The 26,972-nt window shown below is 46.0% G+C and overlaps 1 protein-coding gene across 1 annotated transcript in view; it reads left to right on the top strand.

The window, feature by feature from the left end:
* Window positions 1–3,449: 3,449 nt before the first annotated feature.
* Window positions 3,450–26,972, top strand: part of LOC114655219 (collagen alpha-1(III) chain-like) — a gene marked incomplete at its 5' end in the record, with an annotated part of 44,500 nt that continues 20,977 nt past the window's right edge. The window contains 30 exons of the mRNA XM_051930444.1: window positions 3,450–3,482; window positions 4,088–4,189; window positions 4,280–4,357; window positions 4,444–4,488; window positions 4,667–4,720; window positions 4,830–4,883; window positions 5,024–5,077; window positions 12,365–12,418; window positions 12,599–12,656; window positions 12,759–12,799; window positions 12,902–12,955; window positions 13,075–13,119; window positions 13,229–13,282; window positions 13,377–13,475; window positions 13,564–13,608; window positions 13,693–13,791; window positions 17,338–17,391; window positions 17,637–17,744; window positions 17,831–17,884; window positions 18,004–18,102; window positions 18,185–18,238; window positions 19,129–19,227; window positions 19,381–19,434; window positions 19,522–19,575; window positions 20,093–20,146; window positions 20,237–20,290; window positions 20,441–20,485; window positions 22,989–23,087; window positions 24,448–24,555; window positions 25,028–25,081. Of these exons, the coding sequence (XP_051786404.1) occupies window positions 3,450–3,482; window positions 4,088–4,189; window positions 4,280–4,357; window positions 4,444–4,488; window positions 4,667–4,720; window positions 4,830–4,883; window positions 5,024–5,077; window positions 12,365–12,418; window positions 12,599–12,656; window positions 12,759–12,799; window positions 12,902–12,955; window positions 13,075–13,119; window positions 13,229–13,282; window positions 13,377–13,475; window positions 13,564–13,608; window positions 13,693–13,791; window positions 17,338–17,391; window positions 17,637–17,744; window positions 17,831–17,884; window positions 18,004–18,102; window positions 18,185–18,238; window positions 19,129–19,227; window positions 19,381–19,434; window positions 19,522–19,575; window positions 20,093–20,146; window positions 20,237–20,290; window positions 20,441–20,485; window positions 22,989–23,087; window positions 24,448–24,555; window positions 25,028–25,081 (1,959 nt within the window). The remainder of the gene's footprint in view (window positions 3,483–4,087; window positions 4,190–4,279; window positions 4,358–4,443; window positions 4,489–4,666; window positions 4,721–4,829; window positions 4,884–5,023; window positions 5,078–12,364; window positions 12,419–12,598; window positions 12,657–12,758; window positions 12,800–12,901; window positions 12,956–13,074; window positions 13,120–13,228; window positions 13,283–13,376; window positions 13,476–13,563; window positions 13,609–13,692; window positions 13,792–17,337; window positions 17,392–17,636; window positions 17,745–17,830; window positions 17,885–18,003; window positions 18,103–18,184; window positions 18,239–19,128; window positions 19,228–19,380; window positions 19,435–19,521; window positions 19,576–20,092; window positions 20,147–20,236; window positions 20,291–20,440; window positions 20,486–22,988; window positions 23,088–24,447; window positions 24,556–25,027; window positions 25,082–26,972) is intronic.

The raw sequence follows: 26,972 nt of genomic DNA, 5'->3' as shown, positions 1-26,972 counted from the left end.
ATTCTGCCCTCCGTTCCTTTTGCAGAAAATGGTCTGTGACCCTGTCGTACCAATTGGCCGTCTTTTCCAAGGACTTAACCAGTTTCCTCTCAATGGCCAGGAGAGCAAGGTTGCTCAAACGATCTTTGCCCATCATGTTGCGGGTGTATGACTTGACCCGTTTTAAACAGGAGAAGCTCCTCTCTACACCTGCTGATGTAGTGCCAATTGTTGCCACTAACGACAACAGCTTGTATAGCTGAGACATTGCACTATCCAACTCCATGTCTTTAAAAACACCAAGAAATCACACAGCTTACCCCTGCTCCCCTGTAAGTCACGATCTGAATATTGTACTTGAAGTTCAGATCTCAGTCTCCCTGAGTCAAAGAAATGGCCATAACTGTTCAGCACACTTTCAAATGCTGTCAATCAAAAAAGGGGTTCTGCCCTTTAAACAGCTCCTCCAATCATCATGCAGCAGCCCAGCATCCTGGCCCGCCCACTGCTCCATTCACTGAAGTGACGATTTTGGTGCATTTATCCAATCACCGTCCAGCTTTTCTGCAGTGAAAAAAGCTCCTCTGTGCTTGTCCATACTATGGACCCCATAGAGCTCCAGTGAAGCTGGGCTTCAGGAGGGTTTAACGCGCTGTGCTGCACGGAAATGTATGGCAAGAAAATCGCGTCAGACAATCTACAATAAATACCTGATTCTGAACGAGCTAGTCATGAAGGTGAACGCGTTCTAGCGCACTTTTATTAAAACCAATATAAATATGACAGTGCATATATGAGCATTTATTTTCTGACATAGTAGAGGAAGCGGAGCTTCCCTTGTAGTCTTAGAGCAGTCGCCACTGATACAAACTGTATGTAAATATATATTTTTTCAAGATTTTTAAGCACAGAAATAGTTAATTATACCATAGAATGCACAGTGTAATAGTAAACTAAATGTAAAAACATTGAATAACAGAGAAAACTAACATTACAGGAGTTCACGCTAACAGCCTTACGAAGCGCTCGCTGTAAACACTTTTTTTAATAAACAACCAAGAAAACTAACCTTTCATGAGTCGAGTTCTGCCATGAAGGAAGTGAGCAGGAAGCTGAGTGGAGAGGAGGTTACAGTTGTGAGGAGAGTCCTCTCTGCGCGATGCTCGTCTGACCGAGAACAATGCAACACGTGCGGAAGTCATTGGCGCGTACAAACCAGAGGGGGAAACTGGCTTGTTCATCAACCGAGTGTGAGGTCGTGAGCAGATGCAAAACTCTGGTGATTTGTACGTGTTCAGAGACGTTCGTGAACCAAGGTTCCACTGTACAGTAATTATGCCCATTTCCATGAAGGTAATAAGCACGTTCAGTGCTGCCACCGGACATCAGGGGCATTTAAGGGTCCCTTCTGCTTTAGCCAAAGCCCCAGCTGTATGTCAGTGTTTTGTTAACAGCGTATTTGGTGATGTTCTTGATTAGCGCGTTCTCGTTTACACTGATGATATTTTAATATCCTGTCCTGATAAGAAAACACAGCCGACTCCCGTTAATGACGTATTTTCTGATGCTGGACAAAAAAAAAAATTGTGAAATTGGAAAAGTTAAGAACAGGAAACTGGAAACTCTGGCCATTTTGGAATGAAAACCTCGACCATCAAACAAGTGCAACATTTTGTTGGCTTTGGCAGTTCGTCAGAAATGGTAGTTTTGTGATTGTGCCACTCGGCAGTCTGTCAATACGATGTCATACAAGAAATCCATTTTTACATCACAAAGTCTTTTTACTTCCATTCTCCTCCTGAAGCATCCAAACATCAGCCTCCCCTTTGAACTTTCTAGCACCGCGGTAGGTGAGCTGAGATGAGAGCCACTTTATTAATCCTAAGGGGAAATTCAGATGTATAGGGCAGCAGAAAAATGGAAAAAACAAAGATACAGACTCACAGGACAGATAAGACAGCCAATCAATCAATCAATCAATCAATCAATCAATCAATCAATCAATCAATCAATATTGTGCAGATATTTGAGAACAAACTTAATGAGGAGGGAGCACTGAATTACCCGATAGCAGTGGGCAGTAAAGACCCCCAGATGGTGGAATGAGCCAGTCGCTAAATGTGCTCCAAGAGGGCGCCCCCTGGAGGGCATGGAGGGGATCCTGTTTTGCCACCATCCTCTTTTCCACAACAGTTTTCGGTGTTGCTGGGGTTAACCCAGTGATGGAGGTGGACCTGCTCGGAAAGCAGAAGATACAAACAAATTGCATCCTTGCAGCTTTTTGTCCAAAGCAGGAAGTAATTGTGTTGTCGTCAGAAGAGAATTGCCAGCCATTAACCTTCCTCTGTGATTTACCAGAGCATAAAAATCTTCTTTTATTTGAAATCTGTGAAGAACTTTCACTTCCTGATCATCTTCTGTGCTCTCAGTTTCGTCTCACCTGATTTTTCAACCCCGCGGTGGCGACGACTTCATCATTGCAGGCCTACAAGCGGATTTCTCGATTTGGTGTCTTTGATGTAAATCACTCTGAGCTCCGATTGCCATCTTCTGATTTATTATTTTTATTTGTTACCTTTACAATGGCGATGCCACACCGACGTCACTTTGTGAGCTCCTTGTGCCATCTGCCCTGCCATTTCGCGAGTAGTGGCTGCATTGTTTAACTCTTGCTCTGCTGGCTGTTTAAGATGGCGGCACAGCAGGCTTGTCATCCGAGCTTATTGATTGTGCGGTGATTATTGAACTTCTTCTGACATCTGTTCTGATCCTTGGACCTTTTAAACGTCTTCATGGTTCAGTTGAGCTCTCGGTGTTTGACTTCTTTTGCCAGGTTTTTCACTCCAAGTCTGCGTCTCTCTAAAGGAAGTCGTTAGTTTGATCTCTGAATCCCTTCATTGGCGCAGGCTTCTCTATCTGTGCTCGACACGGTGGGCTGCGTCAGGTGTCTTCTTATTTGCCATTTTTATTGTTGTGGCAGAGACGTCACGGTGCCTCTGTTTTTCATTTCGGTGGACATCTTTCTTGCGTCTTTGTGATGTGTGACCTCATCGCTGCTGGCCCCTATGAAGATGGCGGCGCAGTCTCTAGTTCTCCTGGTTTGGAGATTTTCAAGACAAACGGTGGCCGTGTGTGCGCTTCAGCTTTCTCCGCCTGGGGATTTATTTTGGTTGGTTTGGTTGTTGCGGTTAGGACTCAGTTCTTTCTTTACATCACAAAGCTTTGCTGGTTTTGTCCTCAGCTCTGAGTTTGTCTCTCCCTCTGTTCAGCCGTTTAATGTCACAGTCATCGTGTCACAGAAGCTGCTTTTCTCCTGACAGACCCTATAGGTGGTCCAAAGGGCAACTTACCAAGTGTGTTGTCCATCCAGCTGTCCTCCTGGGCCCATGCCATTCTGGTCCAACGGTCAACAATATTTTCTGCAGGGTGAAATGAAAATAAAAATCTGAAATTTCTTCTTTCTCTTTATTTTTCAGGTAAATCCAGGAGATAATGGCCAGCCGGTGAGTGTCTCTTTGTCTGTGTGTCCTTCTCACTGCTCACGGCTGGCTGTTTGTCCTCTGCACACATTTTTCTGGGACAGTCTGCTTACCTCCATGTAGAAGTGGAGTGTGTGTGTCCCCATTGTGCAGAACAACTGTGTGTGTGTGTCAGCCACCATGATGTCCACTGACAAAAAGGAGTCTGCAAAGCCCTGGGTGCCCTGGCTGGAATGGAACACGTCAGGCTGTTGTCCTCCACCCAGGGCTGTGTTACGCTGCACTGCACTGCTGTCGACTGCCATAGTGAGGCCCTGCTCTGAAATGTGCCTTAAACTAAGGAGCGATGGCTTCCTTTACCTGTAAACAGGGTGGCACTTTCCAGTGGACTGCACTGCTAGGCTGTGTCCCACCAGGTGGGCTCCATTTCATGTCTCAGTGCGCCTGACCTTCTTTGTAGGCCACACGTTGACATTTCCCAGCAGCACCTTGTGAGTCAGTCACAGGGTGAGGTGTGTAGGGATGCCCCAGTGCCCTGGCACCCTGCCGTGCGTTGTACCCCAGTGCATGGGCACAAGTCTCAGGTTGTGTAAATGCAGGTGCCTGATATGCTTTCTTTTTCTTTTCAGGGTAAACCCGGAATAAATGGAGAACCAGGACTCCCAGGACCACCAGGCCCTCCTGGCCCACCAGGGGTGTGCCCAGACTGTGGTGGCAGTACCGGCTCAGGGGTGAGTATAGTGGCAGCTTGCTGTTTCTGATGCAGAGAGCTGCCCGGCGATGATGAAGTCCAGTCACACACTCTCTCTGCTCCTGTGCAGCCATATCAGCCTCAGTACAAGGACTCTGGCAAGTATGATGGTGGAGGACCAGGACCAGGCCCCGTCATCGGCTTTCCTGTGAGAGATGTTTCCTCTTTTCCCTTTTTAGCTATGATTATGGGCTGTTCCCTTAATGTAAGACGTGTCTTTGTCCTTTGATTTAGGGTCCCCCAGGGCCAATAGGAAGGCCTGGATCCCCTGGATCTCCAGTAAGTGTCTTCTCACTCAGATTCCTGTCCTGTTCTGCGGTGACACCAAAGTTCACTGTCGACCTTTTGGACGTCACACACGCAGTGCAATGAGGGGCAGATCTCGGAGTGTTTAACTTCTTCTGCTTTGTCTTTCTCTCCTTCTTCCTCATCCTCTTTTGCGGTCTCTCTGGCATAGGGTACACCTGGCTACCAAGGACCCCATGGTGAAACTGGCCCACAGGGTCCCACTGTAAGTATTTGTGTCATTTCTTGACATGTCAGTGTGTGTGGGAGACAAACTCAGCTATCAGAAGGACCCCCGTTGCACGTTACAGTAACGCTGTCACCCTTTCTTACAGGGACCATCAGGACCACCCGGTATAATTGGACCCGTAGGCCCTTCTGGCAAAGATGTAAGTGGCTGAGGTTTCATTTAATTCAAGAAGCAAAAAACGAGTCAAATTTAGCGCAGAGACAGCCCATCCACGCAGGCTCCTTTGTTGTGCCATCAGTGCAGAAACACAGCCATTGAAAATTCTGCCTTCCTTTACAGGGGGAGCCTGGAAGATCTGGAAAGAATGGAGAGCGCGGCTTCCCTGGACCTCCGGTATGACGACTTTAGACTTTTAACAGAATAACCAAAAAGAGAAACAACTCAAATGTACCTTTAAGAGTCCCCTAGTTGTCCCATCGACGTCCCCTTCAGTGCGTCAAAGTGCTCTTGAGAAGAGAAGCCTTTCCGCTAGGCCTCGACCCTAATGGCCCACAACTGAAGTCCGCTGAGCAAAGAATAACGGAGAGCTGAAAGTCTTTAATCTCATTTCAAAAAGACAATTTCAGGGCAGGTGGACGGTCGCCTTGGGGGCTGCTGGGGGTCCGACAGCTCCGTCCATTTAACGATAAAGAACGTGTGAATTACATTTACTTTTATTACTGTACTTGAGTAGATTTTGTAGGGAATTGTATTCTTTAAAGTATTTTTAAATCTAAATAGTTTTACACTTTCAAAAGTATATTTACAGTATTTAACAACAGTCTTACTTTGTTACATTTTCATGGCAGATTGTTACAAAGTACAATTAATCGTCCGTGTTCAAAATCCGCAGTTCAGACTGGAGAATTAAAAAAAAACAAAAAACGAACATTTGGGGATCTCGTGGGTCACGACCTGGAAGTGGTTCAGTAAATGGTTCCTGAGGGGACCATGCGGTAACGGCCCCATTGATTGGCTGTGGCGACTCTGACTCCGCCCCTCACCTGCTCATGCTCAATGCAAGTTTAGTGCTGACAGCGACACTCTTTTTGAGAATTGAAAAGGAGACGGCGCCACACGTCACTGGTCACATGTAGAAGAGATCAAGGACGCTTCATCCAAAAGCTGCCAAGTTACCCGCATACAAGACCTCCGCCTTACATTAAAACCTTAGAAATTTACCCTTCACAAGTTTCCAACTGTGTCCCCATGTTCTTGATGAGCTCATTTTAAAATAACAGTCTCGTTCCACTGGGCTAATTCCCTTCATCATTTTAAACGTGTCAGTTAGGTCTCCTCTTCATCTCCTTTTGTTTAAACTGTGAAGGCTCAGCTCTTTTCATCTTCCCTCATAATTCATCCCCTGTAGCCCTGAATCAGCCCAGTCGCTCTTCTCTGGACCTTCTCTTGTGCTGCTGTGTCTTTATGGAGACCCAAACTGCACCCAGGACTCCAGATGAGGCCTCACCAGTGTGTTATAAAGCTTGAGCAGAACCTCCTGTGACTTGTACTGCACACGTCAAGGCGCTATATAACCTGACATTCTGTTAGCCTTCTTAATGGTTTCTGTCTGGAAGTCGATAGCTTAGAGTCCACTACGACTCCTAAACCTTCTCATAAGGTGGACTCTCGATTTTCAGACCCCCATTGTGTATTCACTCCTCACATTTTTATTTCCTATCTGTAATTCTTTACATTTACTGACACTAAATTTCATCGTCCACAAATCTGCCCAAGCCTGTCTGCTGTCCAAGTCCCTCTGTGATGATATAACGGATTCCAAATGATCTACGAATCCACCTATCTTGGTATCATCTGCAAACTTAACCAGCTTCTTCCTTTTATTCCTATCTAAATCATTTATAGATATTAAAAATAGCAGTGGCCCCCTCACTGCCCCTGGCTGGTCAACACTCTTAACATCACCCAATTCTGATGAGGTTCCTCACACCATCACCCTCTGCTTCCTGTGTCTGAGCCAATTCTGCCCCCACCTACACACCACACCCTGACGTGCCACTTCTTTTAGTTTGATGCCCACCCTCTCATGTGGCACCTCATGAAATGCTTTCTGAAAGTCCTCATCAATCATCTCATCTGCTCCTCTCTGGTCGTGTCCTTTTGTTTCCTCCTCATAGAATTCCAGCCTGTTAGTTAATCACGACCTCCCTCTTCTGACCCCACGTTGACTGTCCTGTCCTTGTCAGGTGTTGCTCCATCTTCTCCTTAATAGTTCCTTCCATTAATTTTCCTGTGATGCCCATTAAGCTTACTGGCCTATAGTTGCTCTGATCTGCCCGGCCACCATTTTTATATAAAGTGGTAATATCTGTCATTTCCCAGTCCTTTGGAATCTCTCTGGTGTGTAGTGACTTCCTAAAAATATGTGTCAAGGGTTTATATCTGCACTCACCAACCTGCTTAAGAACTCGAGGGTAAATATAAAATATGATCCGGTCCTGGGGCCTCATGTATAACACCGTGCGTAGAACTCACACTATAACATGGCATAATCACAAAAGTGGGAATGTGCGTACGCACAGAAAAATCCAGATGCAGGAATCTGTGCGTACGCAAACTTTCACGTTCTTCCGCTACATAAATCCCGATCAGCGTGAAAAGTAACACACGTGCACGCGCCTTCTGTCCCGCCCCAACTCCTCCCAGAATTACGCCTCTTTGAATATGCAAATCGATATAAATAGCCTTCTGTGAAAAGACAATGGGAAAAGCACGGGGGAAAATATAAGAATTTCAGCGAATACCAAGTGGAGGCAAAGGAAAAACGTACTATTTGTGGGTTTAAACAGTGGGATAAGGAAGTGACAGAGTGTTGGAGAAACTCGAAAGCTCAAGTACACAAAGTCGCACAGTGCCCGAAATAAAAAAGAAATCACATATCAAAGTCGCCGTGAAAAGGCGAGTCGTAGCCCACCGTCTGAGTGTCATATGAAAGCTTATTAGGGTACAGACAAAAAAAAAGGCACACAGTGGGAAAAAAGCACGAAATGTCAACTTTAATCTCGAAATTTCCACTTTAATCACGTAGTTTATTTTGCCATTAAAGTAGAACATCATAAACTTCATCTTAAAATCGTTTAATGTACTAGTTTCTCAAATCCCATTGTAACTAAAGTAGGATGTTAAATGCTTTGTTTTGTGTTTGATCTTCTATGTGCTCTGTGTGTGCAAATCACTACGTGCTTCTGTTCTTTCTCTTTCTCCGACAGGACACATAATCCATTACATTCGTGATATTACAGCTCTCTGAATAATTAAAATACTGAGATGTATACGTGATATCTTTTTCATGATCATAGGAGTTAAAGCATGTTATTAAACATGGGAACACGGTGGTGCAGTGATTGTTCATATCTCACGCAAGAGGCTTGCTGCGCCATGCGTGACCTTCGATGAAATAATTTATTACAGAAGTACTGTCTCTTTCAAACGTACTAACCTCCAATTCCTGTCCTTACTTTTCTTTCTCCAATCGCCACACAATCAGCTCTGTAATAGACGTTAAGCCATCTGTAAGCTTAGAATGCCGATTCTTCAAAACTTTTAAGGAACATTGAAATATCTTCGTAGTACATGTTTAATTATTCTATTCGTCTATCCTTCCAGTGTCGCGTCAGCACCAGCAAGAATACAGTGCAAGGCAGGAACAATCCCTGAACTAGCTAGCGCTGCGGCACCGTGTCCTCACATGTTTAATTATTAACAATACAGATTATTTAAATGAAGTTAAAGTTTTATCTGTATAATATAATCAACATATTTTGCTGCATTTCATCTTAAAAATGAATACCATCATCATATGTAAATACGCGCTTTATAAAGTGGCGCAAGTTGTGTAATATTATAACTGTAGTGCAAGTTTACAGTGAGGTGATTGAACTTATAAGTAAACAGTTCTACAAGGAGCACTTGATGGACTGATTGAGTGCGTTTAGAGTTCTTGGGATGAAACGGTTTCTAAACCGCGAGGTCCGTACAGGAAAGTCTCTGAAATGATTTGCTGTGGCTCAGGCAGCGTCTGCTTCATGCTGTATTCCTGATAATTCTCTTTCCAATCATCTGCTGCTGTGATTTCCCACTCAGATACAGTGATATAAATACTCCGAGTGGTGCAGCGAGAGTAATATGGAAAAAGATGATCTGCTGTGGCAACCCTTAACGGGAGCAGCTGAAAGAAGAAGAAGATGCAGTGAACATAACAATGCTAAAGCAGTTCTGGTATTTGGAATACTATGGCTATTACCTAGACCATTATATTGCTGCAGGTTAATTACAATCAGATGCATTACACTAATAAACAATATGCAGTTAGTTTCAGTGTATTTATAAAGCCGCGTCAGGAATGTGGAGCTAAGAAAGAAAGGGTGAGCACACCGGAACAGTAGCACTGCGTTGACGCTGGGTGCCGCCAGTCTGCAAAACCGAGCGGAGAAATTGCGTACACCATGGTATGAGGTACCGTGGAAATGTGCGTGGCTTTACACCAAGTTTAGGTTTTATACATCGCGATTTGAGCGTGGAAACGTTCGTACACAACATTACTGTGCGTACGCACCGTTTATACATGAGGCCCCTGGTGATTTGTTTGATTTCAGCTTATTTAATGTGAGCAGCTCTTCTCTCTCTACAATTTCCAAATCCCTCAGTACCTCCTTAGTAGTCCCTGTTATCTCTGTGAGGTTATACACTTGCTCACTTGTGAACACCTCAGAAAAATGTAACTCTAGGTGGTCCGCTATTTCACTGTCTGTATCTTTTAATCTCCCTTTACTATTTCTGATGCACTTCACCTCCTCCTTGACTGATCTTTTACTACTAAGAATCTCTTTGGGTCGTCTTTCTCCTTCTCTGCTATTTCTCTCCAGCTGTCTCTTAGCTTCCCTGATATCCTTCTTAATGGTTGCTCTCATGTTCTCATACGCTCTACGATTCACTTTGCAGTCATTAGTCTTATATGTCTTATTCATCTGTTTTTTCCTTTGCAACTTCTTTTTTAAATGTTTATTAATCCACCCAGTTGTCCAAAGTGGTAAGCGAGTGCCACAGGGGGCCTCATTTTAAAAAGAGATTCCCCTTTATGTGCATTTAGCACAGACACCATTTCTTAAGCACCGGTAGTACACTTCAGTGAGTTTGTGATGTTTAGCAGGAATGTTCTGTACAAGAATTAAGGGCTTTGCAAAATGTTGGGTTGTAAATGCTGATAACTGTAATGTCAAGTATAGCGCCTGCCATTGTGGTGCATGCGACACCCAAGAACTGGTCTACAGACGACACACACACACACACTCGTGATGTACTGGCACTCTTTGTGGCAAGAAAAGTGCTATATAAATGTAAAGAGTTATTATATTAATATTATTATTAATACAAACATGAACAAGTGACAAAATCAAAGGACTTCTTGTACTTATCGCCCGTTTGTCCTGAATGTACGTGTGCAGCACAAGCACCAAAGTCTCACTGCCGCTTGTTAATCGTTGTTCTTCTGTGCTGTTTAATATGAACTGGGGTTCGAGTTTCTACAATGTGCTCCTTTACGCTGTTTCTCTAAGGCTGAACCTGACGAATGCCACTTTTGTCTGCTAATGCACTTTAGTTACCAAACTGTTTTTCTTTACTGGAATCTTTTCTGTCTCAAGTTATACTCTGATAATAATTAAATAATAATACATTTTTGATATCGTGCTTTTCCCATGCCCATAAAGCTTCATAGAAATTAAGAAAGCTCAACCGGGCATTGGATACGAATAACATGAGCGTCAAACATTAAAGATAAATGGAGGACACGCAAAACACTGAAAGAGAATAAAATACAAAATACTACAAGAGAACCCTGAGCAAGTGGCATCATCACCACAAGTCACAGCAAACTGAATGAAGGGTCCGCATGTCCGGGGGCTCCCTGCTCAGCTGAGTCTGAAGTTGTTTGGGTTTCACTCCAAAGTCAGGGAGCTATAAAGCCCATCCAGAGCAGGGTAGAGACTTTATAACACAGCAGCAGCCTTGCTGACGTCCATTATGAGTAGCGTGAAGCCACACAGCGATGTCGACTAAGTTTAAATCTCGGAGGGAGAGGTCCACGCAGTTGATGAAGGGCCCAGTTTGCTAATCATCAATGCCAAGCTCTTTATTTGAAGTTTGGTTTAAAGATGAAAGTGTCTTCATAGGTTGAAATTCAGCCGAAAGCTGCAAACAAAGAGATGGCACTGGACCCTTCTGTCATATTTGTTCTCTGTTTGGAATTTTATCAGTCAGTTTGTGACATTTAACAGACAAATGAACAGAGCGCAGCTTTGCATGTAAGAGTTTTCTACTTGAGGTGATCCACTGTACGTGAGAACATTTTCTAAAATAAAATCTAAAGAACGAGCATAGCAAGCGTATTGACTTCATATTTTAATGATCAGTGTGTACTTGTGGCCTGCTGCCATACCTGTCAGACTCGTGCCAGCGCAGGGCACGGCGACGTGCCAGGCAGTGGACGGTGGGCCCCTTGCGTTAGGCGTCTGCAATAAGAACCACAAGCTGTGCTCTCCTTGGACTTTTTAGGATTTCTTTTGAAATTGTATAGGCGTGAGCAGATTAAATGCCTTTGAAATGTCGCTGCTTTATGAAGTGGAGTACACCACCGTTTACTAAACACCACTCTGCTCACAGCATGGACATTGCAGGGTTTTTACTAATTTATACTCATTTAGTCTTTCGTTTTTGTTCTAAACTATATCTATCTATCTAAACGCTACTTTTACTTGACTATTTTTTACTGAGCCTACTTCTTTTATTTTTCTCCCAGTAAATTTGTGTCTGCGTTGTAACCCTTCCAGTTTAGTAGACTTGTTCCACCTGTGCACAAGTCAAGGCGCTATATAACCCAACATCCGTCTAGCCGTCTTCATTACACTCTCTGGCTGTAGACACTGCGACCCCCCAGGTCGTCATTCAAAGCCCCACTTTGATTCTCCTGATGCCGTCCAGCTGTGTTTAGCTGAGCTCCAGGCCCGACCGGGTGGTCAGTTACATTTTAATTGAGACCATTTACTGTATGTACATTTACTAGGACTCTGTGAGGTGCCTTGAGCATGGGAAAGGCGCTATATAAATAAAATGTATGATCATTATTACTAAGAGCCCTGATGGACACACCTAACTCGAGAAGCTCCTCTTGAAGTCACCCTTTGATCTTCAGGCATCACGGTGGCACTGCTGTGACATTCCAGCTCTGTGCTCCCCTCTGGGTACTGCACTTGTGCCAACCTCACCAAGAATCAAGCGCCTTTCTGCCCCTCTTGGCTCTAACTCTGGGATGACACTTTACATTTGTTTGCTCTTCATTGCACTTTCTCATATTGTTTGATTTGATTTGTAAGTTTCCTTGGAAAAAGTCTCCTGCTAAATAACCAGCAATGGCAGGTGGCAGCCCAGTCCCCAGGTGGGTTGTCTCCTTTGCCTTATCCTGCCCCTCTCAGCACTTATGGCCTTTAGCCTCAGGTTCATAATGGTGTCAGTGTGAAGGGAGGTGGCATTAGTGGCCACCATGGGTCACCTCCCAGCTAACCCAGTGACTTCCAGTGATTCTCCACCCAACCCAATGACCAGCACTCTCTTTTATTCCCCCAGGGCATGCAGGGCCCATCCGGCTTGCCGGGATTTCCTGGAATGAAAGGTCATCGCGTAAGTTCACTTTGTTGACTGCTGCTGCACTGTTTATACCTTCACCGGCTCCTCCATTTATGTTCTTCTCTTTGTTTCAAGTCTCCTTCCCGTCATGTAATTCCTTTGTCACCTTATTTGAGTGGGTGGTCCCAGTGTGGGTTGTTTGTTCCCTTCTTATCATTTTTATTTTTATTTAAGGGTTTTACTGGAAGGGATGGATCTGCAGGTGAAAATGGCGCCCCTGGGCCAAAGGCAGGTCTTTTTGTCTTTACTGTACTCAATCACGCAGTTGTCTTCACAGAAGACAAGCTAAAGTTGACAGGTGCCCAGTCATTGACTTATCTCTCTTTTTAGGGAGAACCTGGTGGACCAGGAGAAAACGGTCAACCTGGCCTCATGGTAAGTGGACGTTCTTCATGTTGGTCTGGTCAAAGGTCAGACTGCACCTTCTGTTGGTGACCCCCGCTGTGACCATCTAACCCTTTTGTTTTCTGCTTTCAGGGCCCACGTGGAATTCCTGGTGAAAGAGGACGTCCTGGGAATTCCGGAAGTCCAGTAAGTGGCCCCTTTGGCTCCAGCAGCACCTTAGTTTTACAGATTAAAGCTGAACTGAGTGCTCTGCTGTGGAGATTCACCAGTGACCTCGATTCTCTCCTTCCTTCTTTCCTTCTCAGGGCGCTCGTGGGAATGACGGCTCTCCCGGATCGGCTGGATCGCCTGTAAAGAAACTTCAGCTTTTCTTTAAAACAGAAGAGGAGCAGCAATTTGGCTCCCAGAGGATGATGTGTAATATTAATAACGCAGCCTTCTCTACTCTTCTGTTCTTAGGGTAACCCAGGACCCCCTGGTCCCCCTGGATTCCCCGGCGGTCCTGGCCTTAAAGTAAGTCCACAGTGGTGACTTTGTACCTATTCCTTTTCCTTACCCCTGGTCCGCTCTCCTTTGACAAATTTTCTGTCCTTCTTCTGTACCCCAGGGAGAAAATGGCGGTCCCGGAGCGCGTGGAAATGATGGCACCCCCGGACAAAGAGGAGAACCAGGCCCCCCTGGCCAAGCTGGAGCTTCTGGCAATCCAGTAAATGTGCCTTGATATTCTTTTCTCACAAGGGAGCCTCTCTTTGTTCCTTTGTAACCTTCTCCCTGCTTCTGTCGAATTCTTTTAGGGAAGTCCTGGCAGAGATGGAGCAGTTGGTTCCAAGGGTGCAGCGGTCAGTACGTCTTTCCTTCTGCCCGTCCTCAAAGTAGTCAAACAGCTGCTTTACATGCTTTAATGGAGATCTTTCTATTTTCAGGGTGCACCAGGAATCCCAGGAGGCCAAGGACTGCAAGGAGGTCAGGGCCCACCAGGCCCCGCTGGCAGTAACGGTAGCCCCGGACAAAGAGGACCCCCGGTAGGCCTTCCCTCTTACAGACTTTGGGGGTGTGTAGTCCTAGGACACTAAATATCCAGAGTACTTAAATCTGATGTTACCTCCCTGAAGAATTCCCAGTTCCTGGCCCACTGCTGCCCCTGGATTGGGTGCCAGGATGTGGATGGAGTCACATGATTTTTGGATCAGTACTTTCCAACTCCACATGCTGCCCTGCTTACATGCCCGTAAGCTGACCAATGAAGGACACTGGCCAAGAATGTCCTCCCCTGACACTCATGCTGGGAAACACATTTAAAGAAATGAATGGATGGAGTGCTAAATGTATGTCTTGATGGCACCTAGTCACATGAACCATGGGCATACAAATGAGTGGCATCTGGTGCTGAAGATGTACCTGCTCAAAGGTGGCACCTGCGATGAGCTGTCTGCATCCATGGGTCACCTTGGTGTGGTCATCTTAGACAAACGTATGTCCATCAAGGATTGAGAGGCGAGTATGTGACAGACAGACAGGGTCTGCACTAATTCTTTAGAAATCCCCTCTCCCAAGATGCTCTGCTCAAAGGCAGCGTAACGATCCGTTTCAGCACACAGCAGATGCTGGAGTAACAGCCTGGGTTGTCAATGCATTCCTGCTTGCTGCTCTTGCAGTGGTCTCATATTTTTGATGAAAGCTGCTTAGTGTTGTGTTACCAAAACTGCATTTCCTGTGGCCAACTTGAAGGATCAAAAATGTAAAATGGATCACATGACAGGAGAGATTCATATCTATGTTCAAACTTGTGAATTAAACCTCCCAGTACATAACTCGGCAGCACTGGTAGCATTGGGGTCTTTCCTGTGCTGGCTGTCACTGTATTATCGCGTTATGTCCCTCTACTTACCCTTTACTCATGTCCTTTAAGGGTACGTGTACTCGTCAAGTTTATTAAGATTAACACACACACACATACTGTAGACATCCGCAGACATGGAGACCCTCACCACACAAGTACCGTATGAAAGACGTATACACAGCGCGTGATTCCCAGCACTTTAACCCACACAAGTGCCGTATGAGTAACACAAGCACAGTCTGCTATCCCTGGCACCTATCATAGGTTTGACGTCTTACATATATCTCAGACCTAAAGATTACCTTTGGTCTCCAAGAATATATTCAAACATACTAAGACTCAACATCCTCGGCTATCGGCCATTTATCATCGACCAGTGAATGTCTTACTGTAACGCACTCTTCATTACTGGACTGAGCTCTTCATCCGCAGCTTGATAAACCTGGCAGTCCTGGCAGATCATATGGCACATTCTCACTGCTCCAGGTGCTCAAAGACCTCAAATTGACCTTATTACTTCAAGCACCCTAAGTATAGAAAGTTAAAAGCAGCATGGTATTTATTACAGGAATAATAATAATACCAGTAGAGAAAAGCATAAAAGAAAATATGGATGGCAAAGTCTGGATCTATATATACAGTATAGTCTTAGATAAAGCTTGCAAAAAGTAAAGATGACCAGGATGAATGTCGCAGGCGGCCTGTGATCTTAGCACTCGTAGTTGTTCTTGAGATGCTCTTCTGACGATCAGATGGAAACGGCTGCACGTTGTCGGTGCCCTCTTCTAACGTCGCTCTGCTCTCTTCTCCTGACGTCTTCGTACCTTTTTCTTCCTCCCTCCTGTGTCCCTCTTCAGACAAGGCATATTTATTATAAAATTCTACTGGGGGGTTTGCAACACGTGATTGTTAGATATTCTGATTGGCTGGCTGTCCATTTTCCTAAACAGTAAAACTTTTTGGTGTTGCTTAGCGCCTACTGGCATGTCTTCCTATCCCAGGCTGTAAAGCCATTTAGCAACTTGTTGTCCCAGATGCCCACCCTTTCTCAGGTTATAAAGTAATTGATAGCCTGAGGCATCGCCATGTCTTCCTCTTTTTGTCTGAACAGACAGCTGTTTTAAAAGTGAGGTACAACTGGGAAGAGGATATGCTTTGATGTGTCCTGTGTTTAAGTTCATCTGCTGTTGTCTTGAGCAAAATATAAGGAAAATATAAACCAACATTTACAGATTTTGTACCCCAGAATGGTCAGCATCAAGCAAAAGTGAGACCTGACCAATGACAGCCATTAGGTGGTCTTGGTGCTCACCAATGTTCAGCTTATCCTGCTGAAACCTGAGATCTGAGAGACTTCATGTAGGGTCATTGTCATCAGTTGTAGCTCGTGGAGTTGGAATGGTGGCTGATGGCCTCAACGTTTTTATTCTCACACCTCCAAATTTTCACAGTTTCACACAGGCAATGCCATTCTCGTCAGATCGTTCCTTTAATGCTTCCATTTTCTTATGTAAAGCTGACTTTGCCCAGTTTTTGAGGGTGGGCTCAGCGTACAGAATATGAACACAGGAATCCCCAGTCATAGACCTCCGTCGCAGACGTTGACAGCACCCAGTCAGTGCCAACCACAACCAACTTCGACTTCCATTCATCCAATTCTGAGTTATGGAATAGATTCCTAAGCCCATCCAACATGTCCGGTGCTGTCTGACTCGCACCTCATTCACGTAATCCGAGTCAAACCCACAGGCGCAGTGTAAATATCGTGTGCCCCGTTTTCTTAATATCTCCAGATTTATCAAAGAGCCTTTGGCTGACTTCATCTGTTCCCTTGACTCCAAACTGATTGTCTGGGTGCATTGTTTGTGTTCCCCCTTCACGTGAATGATGCCCACCTCTGACGCTCACGACGAGCCTCGCCAGGAGAGCCGTAGACGGGACAGGCGCGATTCGCTATATGAATGGCCTGAACATCACAGAGTGTCTGGCATTGGTCCTCATTTCTTCTGCTTTGCCACCTCACAAATGGCCGACTCGACTTTTCATCTTGGCTTGTATGTTTGTCAGCTGTTGTACGTTCATCAGTTCATATGCTCTTCTCTTTTCAGGTTTGTCATTTAGCAGGTGACTGAAATTCGTTGCCCCCGTAGAAGAAGCTCAGTTTTTATCTGCTAAATGCGGATGTTCACAGCAAATCTTACACCTCATCTCAGGTTTCAAGCCACAGTACCTGCTGCAGCTATTTTTCATTTCTTGAGGCAGCCTCATCTTCTTCACGGGTCGTGGGATGCCGAAGTCGTTACATTTTACGTCTTTGGTTTTTTGACTTGGTGTGCCACGACTTTTAGAAGGCAGTTCAGGTAAAGGTGACCTGTTCTGCTACCCACCATCTAGTTGTGTGTGTGGTGTGGATTTGCAGGTTTGGATGAATCGACACACACATTGTCTCTGTTTGGCCACACGTGTGCGCTGGCACACCACTTACGTGCACTCCAACAATAGAAAAAGCTAAGACTCAGGTGGAGTTCTGCTGATTTTCTATCCCAAGACAATGAAAAGTCAATCCGCAAGCAGCAAGCGCCATGTCCAATCTGAGGTCCGAGACTCTCAGCTCTGCAGCATGTTGGCGTCTGTCCTGAGATTTCAGTGACATTAACAGGTGACAAAGGTGTCTGAGTGCCTCAGTAACGAGATGCTGACTCCATGTTTCCTGTTCTTTGTTTGTTAGGGAGAAGCAGGAAAACCAGGTGGCAAAGGTGAACCCGGCACCAAAGGCGAGAATGTGAGTTGGGCAATCTTTTTTTATGCCATTTGGAAATGTGACTGCTGGAATTTGCTTCTTTTCTTGTAATTCTGAGAGGAAAAGGAGCCAAAACATGGAGGAGGGATGAGTATATGAGAGGCATGACCTTTGATCTGAGCGAAAGGCCCCTGTGCTCCTCTTAAAGCTTCCCAATGTTGATGTGACCCCTTAAATTAGTGAACTGCTCTCGAGGCTCCCACTCACTATGGCTTCACCTCTCCCAGGGTGCCACCGGACCCCAAGGACCTCAGGGATTACCAGGATCAGATGGAGCAAAAGGACAGCCTGGGGAGCCTGGCGCATCTGGACAACCTGGGAATTCTGGAGAACGAGTAAGAATCTTTTCCGAGTTCTGCGTTCACGTCGTCATTCCCAGTTGACGTTTCTCCATTTGCTCACTCATTGCCTCTCTTTATAGGGCTTACCAGGCATGCGAGGAGTGCCAGGTGGCAATGGCCTGCCAGGAGAGAAGGTATGGCTGTGTGTAGAAAGGTTTTGTAGTCTGTCTCAGTTAGGGTGGGTGAAGGGGCTTCACCTGTGATACTCAACAAATGTCACCTCTCACCTTTAACTGGTACCCATCTTCAACAGGGACCTCAAGGGCTGCGAGGAGAAGTTGGGCCATCTGGTCCAAAAGGGCAGCCAGGTGAACCCGGTCAGACTGGAACACCCGGATTTCCAGGACAAAGAGTGAGTGGCAATGGGCCTGCCAAAGGCGAGACCCTCAGGTCAGACTTCCTAACACATCCGGTGTCTTTGTTTCCTTCCGCAGGGCTTGCCAGGCTCTCCGGGACATGGAGGCGCTGATGGAAAAGCAGGCCAGCCGGTAAGCAATGCGTCCACGGTGTGCTGTGCTTCCTAAAGTGTGTCCCTGAGTGTGACATACAGACGTCAATTCGGCTGACATTAAAGAGGGGACATTTTGAGCTGGAGGAAATAAATAACAATGGGCACCAGAGGCTGGCGATGTGTCGCTACATACATGTGGGTAATAAGGGCCCTGTAATGATGAACTATCCAGTCGTCAATGGACATGTGCCCGCTCTCTTCTCTTTCTGCCTTCGTTTTCCTTGCGCTTTTTCAGTTCCTGGTTTTTGACTCGAGGCTCTCGCCTTGTGGATTCAGGAAAACACAGCAGGCAGGCAGTGCCAGTGCAACATGTGGCAAGAAATTGGTCACCATCAAGGACACAGGGCACTGAGTCATTGGCACAAAGGCCCACAAATCCATCACCTCCTGTAGAGAGTCAGGTGAAATTGTATGCCTCGCTGGTAACTGTGGTGGGCTTCTCAGAAAGCCAAAAGGAGACTCTCTGGTGGACTCAAGTGCAACAGCAAGAATGGCAAGAGTAAGCCTCGTCCATATGGCCAGCTGGCACAGACCCATCAGTTGGAGCACAAGCAGGTGAAGTGACTCACTCAGGGTCCCACAGCCTTAGGGTCTGAAGACCAGAGACGTTTTAACCCTTATGCCACTCTGCCTGCCCTCATTTGTGAAACGGACCCCCGAATGTGTAACCTGAACTTTGGTCACCGTTTTCTCCGACACGCTGATGTCCAGCACCAAGGCACACTGTTTCTTCCTGTCTCGCGTCTTTTGCCGAATGCTGTCCATCTGTCTGTCAGTGAACCTCAGGATGGAGACCACTAAAGTGAGCTGCTGCATAAAACAAACTTTTTGTCTCCCAAAAGCTCCTAAATGTCATTTTGTCCACAGGGTCCTCCTGGTGAAAGTGGCCGTCCTGGACCTCCTGGCAACCTGGGTCCCCGAGGTCCTCCTGGTGTGATGGGCTTCCCCGGTCCCAGAGGGAATGATGTAAGCTTCTTTGTCATTTTGTCCTCAGTGACACCTCCACAGATGGTGGCTCTTTGAGCCTATCCAGCCTCTATGGGTGGCACAGTGGCCGCTGGGCATGCCACTTGCCAGCACTGTCATTGAATTTGAGCTAACATGGCATTTGTCTTTCAGGGTCTTGCTGGGAAGCCAGGCGAGAGAGGACCCTCAGGGGGACCTGGCACACCAGTAAGTCTGGCCAGCTATTTGACATTGGGGGAGCGGTGGTGGTCTGTCCCAAAATGAATGACTGCAATGTCCTTTTTTGTCTTGCAGGGGACAGATGGGAAAAATGGTGACCCTGGCCATCCTGGAGGACCTGGCCCTGCGGTGAGTAGATTGGTGTTGTGGAGGTCTTCAGGAGATGCTGATGCCACCTAGAAGCAGGAACAGGGGGTATGAGGTTGAGGTCAGAGGGAGTAAGAAATAACATTTTTAACCTGATGTTGATGAAGGGGCAAAGAACAACAAAATGGGCAAGAGAAGGTGAGATAAAGTCATTGACACACTGGCAGGATGGCATGGGGGAGTGAGGAGATAAAGCTGGCACAGAGGCAGATTGATGAACTGTAAATCCTGGCATTGAAACAGAAAAAGAACACAGGATTAAAGTGTTTCAGTTATAAGAGCATGAGAGCTGGCAAAGGGGCACTGAGCGAGCGAAGGTACTGAGACACCAAAGACAAGCAAAATGCCAACTGCACAGAGACTGACTGGTGCCAAGGCTTGAAGAACCAAGGGTGCAAAGGCAACCTTGGGATTGCTTCCCAGTTGTCTGTAGCTTCACCCTCAGAGCCATGTCTGGACCCTCTGACCTTGACATTTCCTGCTCATTTACTTTCCACAGGGACCTGCTGGAGACAGAGGACCTCCGGGTGGAAGTGGCCCACCTGGATTCCAGGTAATATGACTATGACGTGAGTGCCACTCTGCCATACTATGCTGGGAATGTCCTTTCACTTCCACTTTTTCTTTCCTTTGCCCACATTAGGGATTGACAGGCCCACAAGGACCCTCAGGAGAGCCTGGAAAATTAGGAGATGCGGTGAGTTTTTGGATGAGGTGCTTGGTGTGGACAGATGTGGGGTGAATGTGATGGTAGCGTCACTGCACTCTGAGTTTGTCACGAGTATCTTTAGGACTGCTGGGCACAAGGGGCACACAAATAACCAAATAATCCTGTCTCTGTGTGCAGGGCCCACCTGGAGAGAATGGCCTTCCAGGAGGACCAGGTCCCAAGGTACGTCATGTCATGTTTCCCCTTTAGTTGCTTTCCTTCCATTTTTTACTCACCTGGGTGATGGCTGAAGAGGAATTTCAGCCTTTCATGTCGAAAGCAAGCAGGGCAGAGAAGGAGCCGAAAGCAGAACAAGTGTGAATCGACTGCAAGGGCAAACTCCGAAAAGTCACCCAGAGCTACCACAGGTTGGCAGTGGCAGTAGGTGTGAGCATTGAGCTGGCAGCGGCCATGTTGAGGTACTGAGTATGTAGCTCTGTGTGTCGCTGAGGCACAAGGAGGACAGTAGTGGCACATACTCTAAATGGGGCACCAGTGGGCAGTTTAAAGAGGTCACCAGTGGGCCAGTGTGCTGGGTCTTCAACATGTCACCAGGTGTGAAGGTGTTGACTGGCTTAAGCTTTGTGTGTGTTGGTCCTTGGATTTCAGGAGTGTTTTAGTATTCCACCCTCCGTGGGTTTCCTATTGTTTGGACCACAATCAGAAGAGCAGATGTTGGGGTGCTTCAGTCTTTACTCCAACGAATCACAAATCATAAGGGCAGACATGTTAGACTGATGGTTGGCACACTGGACAGCTCTGCCATGCCATCTGGTCAGTTCTCAGATGGAAAATCAGCAGACCCACATGGTGTACATTTGGCGTGAAGTCTGCTTGGCACGCTGACAAAGGTTCCTTTGGTGGTTCCTTCCAGGTCTGCCATTAATGAGACTTTTTGAAGTCCAAGTTAATAAGAGAGAACGTGACTGGGATGCTGGAGTCCGTGGATGTGTTTTTGTAGTCTTCAGCAATGGCATCGTCATCATGGGTGTAAGAAGAACATGTGGACGTATTCATGAGTGAACTCAGCATCAGGTGAAGCCAATAGTTGAAGAGACTTTCCAACGTGGCTCTTGACTTTCCTTATCTGTCTCCGACATGGAAATGCTAGATGATGCTTGACATACAAGAGATTTGTGGTGTCACTAAGTTAAACTATTTCTGGAGTAGACATTAGACACGCGTGAGACACGAGCACATCGCCGACTGACAGAGTCAGAACTCAAGAAAAACTCCAATTGCACCATAAAATGAGGAGAGCGTGAGATGAGGGAACTCGATCAACATCAGCAGTGCACAGAAAGTGAGGCCAGCGAGGACGTGACGAGGACATGGCAGCCAAGTAGATGGACAGCTTTAAGTCACCGGAGATCAGTGGATTTCTTTGAATGTTTTCATAGGCAGGTTTGGAATCTTTTGGGCTCGGAAGTCTCCCTAAAGATGAGGTGGCAGTTCATGAGTACTCGCTGGGTGCCGAGTCTCTCTGAAGGTTCATTTGATCTTATGTGCCGTTTTTAGGGTACCTCGGTGGGTTTACATGTATAATCTGAAGACGTCTTGTGCAATGAATGTCTTTGCCGTTTTTATTTATTTATTTATTTATTTTTATTTCACTTGGTGTTACTGGGTGAACTTCTAAGGCTGGCATTAATGCATTTCTTGTTTGCTGTCGCTGTAATTAGTACTGCAGTGGCATTGCCTTTTCATCATGGATCTCAGGCCTCTAAGATTTACAGTCTCCGTATTCTATTTAGTTTGGCTTTGGATTAAACGTAAGACATGTCAAGGTAGATACTTAGCCCCTGAGGTTTTATCATAAAGCACTCGCCAATTAAATGGCACGTAGCCTCAGAGGTGAGCCTTCTGTAACCTTAAGCATTATAAATGACAGCAAGTGACGCTACCCAGAATTCTACAACAAAATCCTCCAATGAAAACAATGCTTTCTAGTCTGACTGATAGACCAGATGTGCTGAGGTACCCCAGTCATCGGGTAGTCATCAAGAAGAAGAGAGAATTGACTCGAGTGTCCGAAGTCCTGACCACCTCAGACACCGCCGTCATGAAAAGAAATGGCCAACACACACCAGCGTCAGGGTATGACGCCTGTCTCTGCAAGAAGGAAGAAAAACAATAAATTAGAAATTAGAAGTGTGTGAATGAATAAATGAAATGCCACAGGTAGTCAAAAAGAACAAATCAATAGGCACTTAAATAATAAAAGTAACAAATAAAGTGGAGTCCTTAATTATAGGCTCATTTTTAAGAGTCCTATGATTATAACAGAAGTCCGAAACTATGGTCAGACAGCCAGGGAGGACAGCAGGGTTCAAGGTCAAAAGACCACCGAGCCCCCTCTGGGCATTCGGCCTCTCATAAATTGTCCCCAATTGTCTTTTGCTGCAATGGCCTTGTCGACAGTCACTGCAGAATCAAGTGGTGGACTTAGATTAGGTGGTGGTGATGGCTGTGGTGCAAAAAGCCACTGCAGAAAACCAGAAAAGAAAACGAGATGTGAAGAAATGAATTAAGACAGCAAATCCAAGAAGTGTGTGACTTTTCAACACACACACATAATCTCTTAGAAGTTGAAATAAAATACAAAAGCCAAATTTAAACAATGGCTTTCTGGGAGTTCAGTTCATGGCCTTCATTCTGCCCTCTCTGCTTTGTTTGTTTCTTACAGGGTGAGAATGGCGTCCCCGGTGAGCGAGGACTTCAGGGACCACCTGGACCACAAGGGCAACGAGGAAACGCAGGCCCACCCGGCCCGGATGGTGGAAAGGTGTGACTCGTAGCCCCAGAGCTTTCATTTCTTTGGCCTTTTCTTAGTGCTGCTGGTGCACAGAAAAAGTATCAGAAGGGACATTTTGTTAACAGTAATTGGCCATTTTTCATCCTGACCAGTTTCTCCTTGGCAGCACATGACAGATGGCAGCTAGACGCACCACGTTGCCCACTTCTGTCATACACAAGATCAAGTCAGACATCAATCCAATGTCTAAGCAGTGGCTGCTCTTGACAGGATTGGCCCTTTGCTTGTCCCCACAGGAGACAGAGGGTTATGGTCAGGGGACGATGTTACAAGTGGTGTCCAGCAGGGGTCAGTGCTGGGGCTGCTGCTCTTTTTAATATCCATGAACTATTTGAGAAGGACAATAAGCTGGTGGAGTTTGCAGATCCTACCAAACCAAGTGGAAGGGCAGATAATAGGGAATCATCAAGACTGCTACAGAGGGATGGCACTCAGGCCGGGCATCCGATGAAATTGTGGCCAATGAAATTTAATGGAAGTAAATGGAAAGAATTACACGTAGGAAGAAAATGTCTGAGATCTGAGGACGCAGTGGTAGTCCACATTATGAGGAGGAGCTGAGAGTCATAGTGCACTTGTAACTATCTACATGGGGACCGTGGACAGATGTGATGAAGAACGCTAAGAGGATGTTAGGTTATATAGCGCCCTGCCGTGTAGAGCACAAGTCAAAGGAGGTTATGCTCAAGTTACATAACAAACTGGACAACTGTCTTCAGTTCTGGGCTCCATATTACAAAAAAGAGTGACTGGGCTGATTCTGGGACTAAGAGGTCCGAGCTACGAGGAGAGATTGAAGGACTTGACCTTTTCAGTTTAAGAAAATAGAGATTTAGAGGGGACATTGTTTAAAATTAGAAATGCATTAGTCCAGTAAACTTCAATTGGCCTCTTCCCATCACAGCTAATGTTCTAATGCCATTTATCTTTATCTTTTAAAGCCCTCCAAGGGTCTTCTCTGAGCATTTGTGAGGCTGTGTGTGTTTAGGCAGGGTGACAGGCCCAGTCATAGTGAGTACACCCTGCATGGAGTGACACCTCGCCAGGGTTGCTGGCCCATCTGCACTACACCATCAAGTGGAACGTATTGTGCCAAGTCATTTTTAGAGCCCCTTTCTTAAGACCCTGCCAGGCAAAAGTCTTAACATTATGTGACGAACTTCAGCACCCAGCTGCTCTCACCTCCATGTCCGTGGTGATCGCCCACAATGTTCTTCTTTTCAGGTCACTTTGGCTTCCATGATGTTTGTGTTCCAGAAACAACTGCAATGTGTTTGCTTTGTGATCTGCTTAATTTTCACACATTTGTCCTTTCTGTTTTTTAAAAAAGGGTCTTCCAGGCCCCCCTGGTCCCAATGGACCATCTGGTGGCCCTGGACTGCAAGGGATGCCAGGAGACCGAGGTGGACAAGGAGCCCCAGGACTCAGAGGTGAAAAGGTTTGTATAACGTGCTGCCTCATCTCTTCCACCTCCTTGTTTCTTCCTCTTCCACTTCCTTCCCAATCTTTGCCAATCTTCTTTTCTTCCCTTCGCTGCTACCATCAAATCACATAAAGGGAAGAGAAAATGCCACCTTTGCCAGTCACAGTGGTGGGCGTCTGAAGGATTCTGCTTCATCCTGAAATCTTTTTGTCACTAGAAATTCCTGCCATGGCACATGCCACCACACAAGGACAGGTGGAGGGACTCCGAGACCAGGAGACTCCCAGGTGCTTTGATCCGTGTGCAGTGCCCTCCTGCTTATGATTAATGGAGTTGGCCTTTCCTCCCTGCTGCCTTCTTCTGCTTCTTTATCTTCTTTTGTTAAAATGACATGAGTTGGCCTCAAACTAACGGTGTGTGGTGCCCCCTAACCAGCTCTCAACACGCACCTTTTAAGAATTTAACCCAAAGTTTTATTTCTCTACAGGGAGAACCCGGCAGCCGAGGAGGTGATGGATCACCTGGAAAAGATGGCATGAGGGTGAGTGCTGTGGCCTGAGGTTTGTGCGATTCAAAGTGCGAATGTCGGGGAATTTTACAGAGTGAGGGGTGTCTGTTAGCGCCTTTTTATGTGTGGAAATATGTAGTGGATGTGCGCTCCCTGGGAATGTGTGCTTTTGACATTGCAGTCCAACCTGAACCTCCCAAGTAAGCACGGCAGAGATTTTAAGACAAGATGACTGCTGGTACAAAAGAAAGGAGCTGCTTTTAAATACACCTATAACCACTGGGGAAGCCATCACGGCTGGACAATCGTCTTATGATGTGTTCTGTCGGGTCTTTGACAACCACAAATCAGGTCAGAGACCTTTTCAGATCATCCAAATTAAAAGCTTCATTGAATGATGGAGATCTTGATGGTCTCTTGGCTTGAGATGAACCAATCGAATAAGAACATCTGCTGACGTCACCACACGTGACACCATACAGTCCAGTAGCTCTTATGAACCATGTACAGCAGTTAGTTCAGTAGAATTACATCTTGGAAAATAATCCATTTGCACTCTTCATCCATCTGCCGGACCATCCAGTCACCCCACTTAACCTTTAGAACTGTGTAGCAGTAGAGGCTTTTATCGACCTCTTGAACCCTCAGGTACCACTCCAAACAGCAGGTAAAAGTCCAAGACTCTTTATTTTTGTAATAATACCGTGCACAAAGCATCCTCCACTCCACACTACTCATATAATCAATAAACCAAATACAAATACCAATCCTTCTCTCCCAGACACTTCGCCACTCTACCTCCCAGCTCAGCTCAACGTCTGGGATTTCCCAGCATCCTTTTATAGTCCTTGACCTGGAAGTGTTTCGCCCCCTCAGTCCACGTGACTAGGAACACTTCCAGGTCATATAACAACTCCATTTCTTCACTCCAGAAGCACGCCGTTCCTTCCGGTCATGTGTTCATGACGGACTTCTGGGTTATAGGGCACATAGCAGTCTGAGAGCCTCCCCACAGTGGCTCCTGGTGGCCCCCATGGTATCCAGCAGGGCTGCGCATACAAACTACAAGGTCCATAAGGCCCTGCTGGAATTCGGGGAACCTCCATGCTGTTGGGAGAGCTCCACCTGGTGGCCTGGAGGTGTTGGCCGGAATATATGGCCGGCAATCCCTCACAACTGATTTAAATCACCAACCAGAAACAGAAAACTAGAAAACGGGGCACAGCTACTGAGGAGACAAAAGGCGGACAACAACAGGTTAGGAAACAAAACTTCAGTCAGAAACACGTCGAGTGAAAATCAGTAAATCAAACCTGTTACTGTAGCTTTAGTCAAATCCAGAACATAAATCAGAAACACAATTAGTCACACGCACGACTCTCCCTGAACTCGGGCGATGACCGATCTGCGATGCTGACTGATCTGCTGTTGAGGCCCTGCTGTCACTCGACGTCACTTCAGTGAACGAGTCTCTCATTACCGGTGCCCTCAAAATTCAATGTCAGTTCATTTCGACTGCGGCAGAAGAACATTTCATAACAAAAGCCATCAAATGTTTAGAGTTCTAATGTCCTGAAAACACAACAGAAAAATTCTAAAGCCTAGAAAAAATGAACTAAACCACATCATTGTCACAATTATATTATACCAAGTAATGAAAACCGCCATTTGTTCTTCAAAAGATAAATAAAAAGGAGAGTCAAAAACCAAGCAAGAAAAGACACTGCCAACCTGAGCGTCTCGCCCAAACGTGGATCATACATTCAAAGCACAAGGAGAACGGTCCGCAAAGCTGAGAGACAAACGTTTAAACAAAATGGGAGCAGAGCGAGTTGATTTTAATTTTTTCACAAGACTACAATTAGTATGACGTGTGTAGAACATGACGGGTCTCATACAGTATCTGATGGTCCTGATTTGTACA

The sequence above is a fragment of the Erpetoichthys calabaricus genome, chromosome 8 (assembly GCF_900747795.2).
Source record: "Erpetoichthys calabaricus chromosome 8, fErpCal1.3, whole genome shotgun sequence".
In the NCBI taxonomy this organism is placed as follows: Eukaryota; Metazoa; Chordata; class Cladistia; order Polypteriformes; family Polypteridae; genus Erpetoichthys; species Erpetoichthys calabaricus.
Note: the sequence above shows the minus strand (reverse complement) of the source record. Positions and strands in the feature narration are given on the sequence as shown.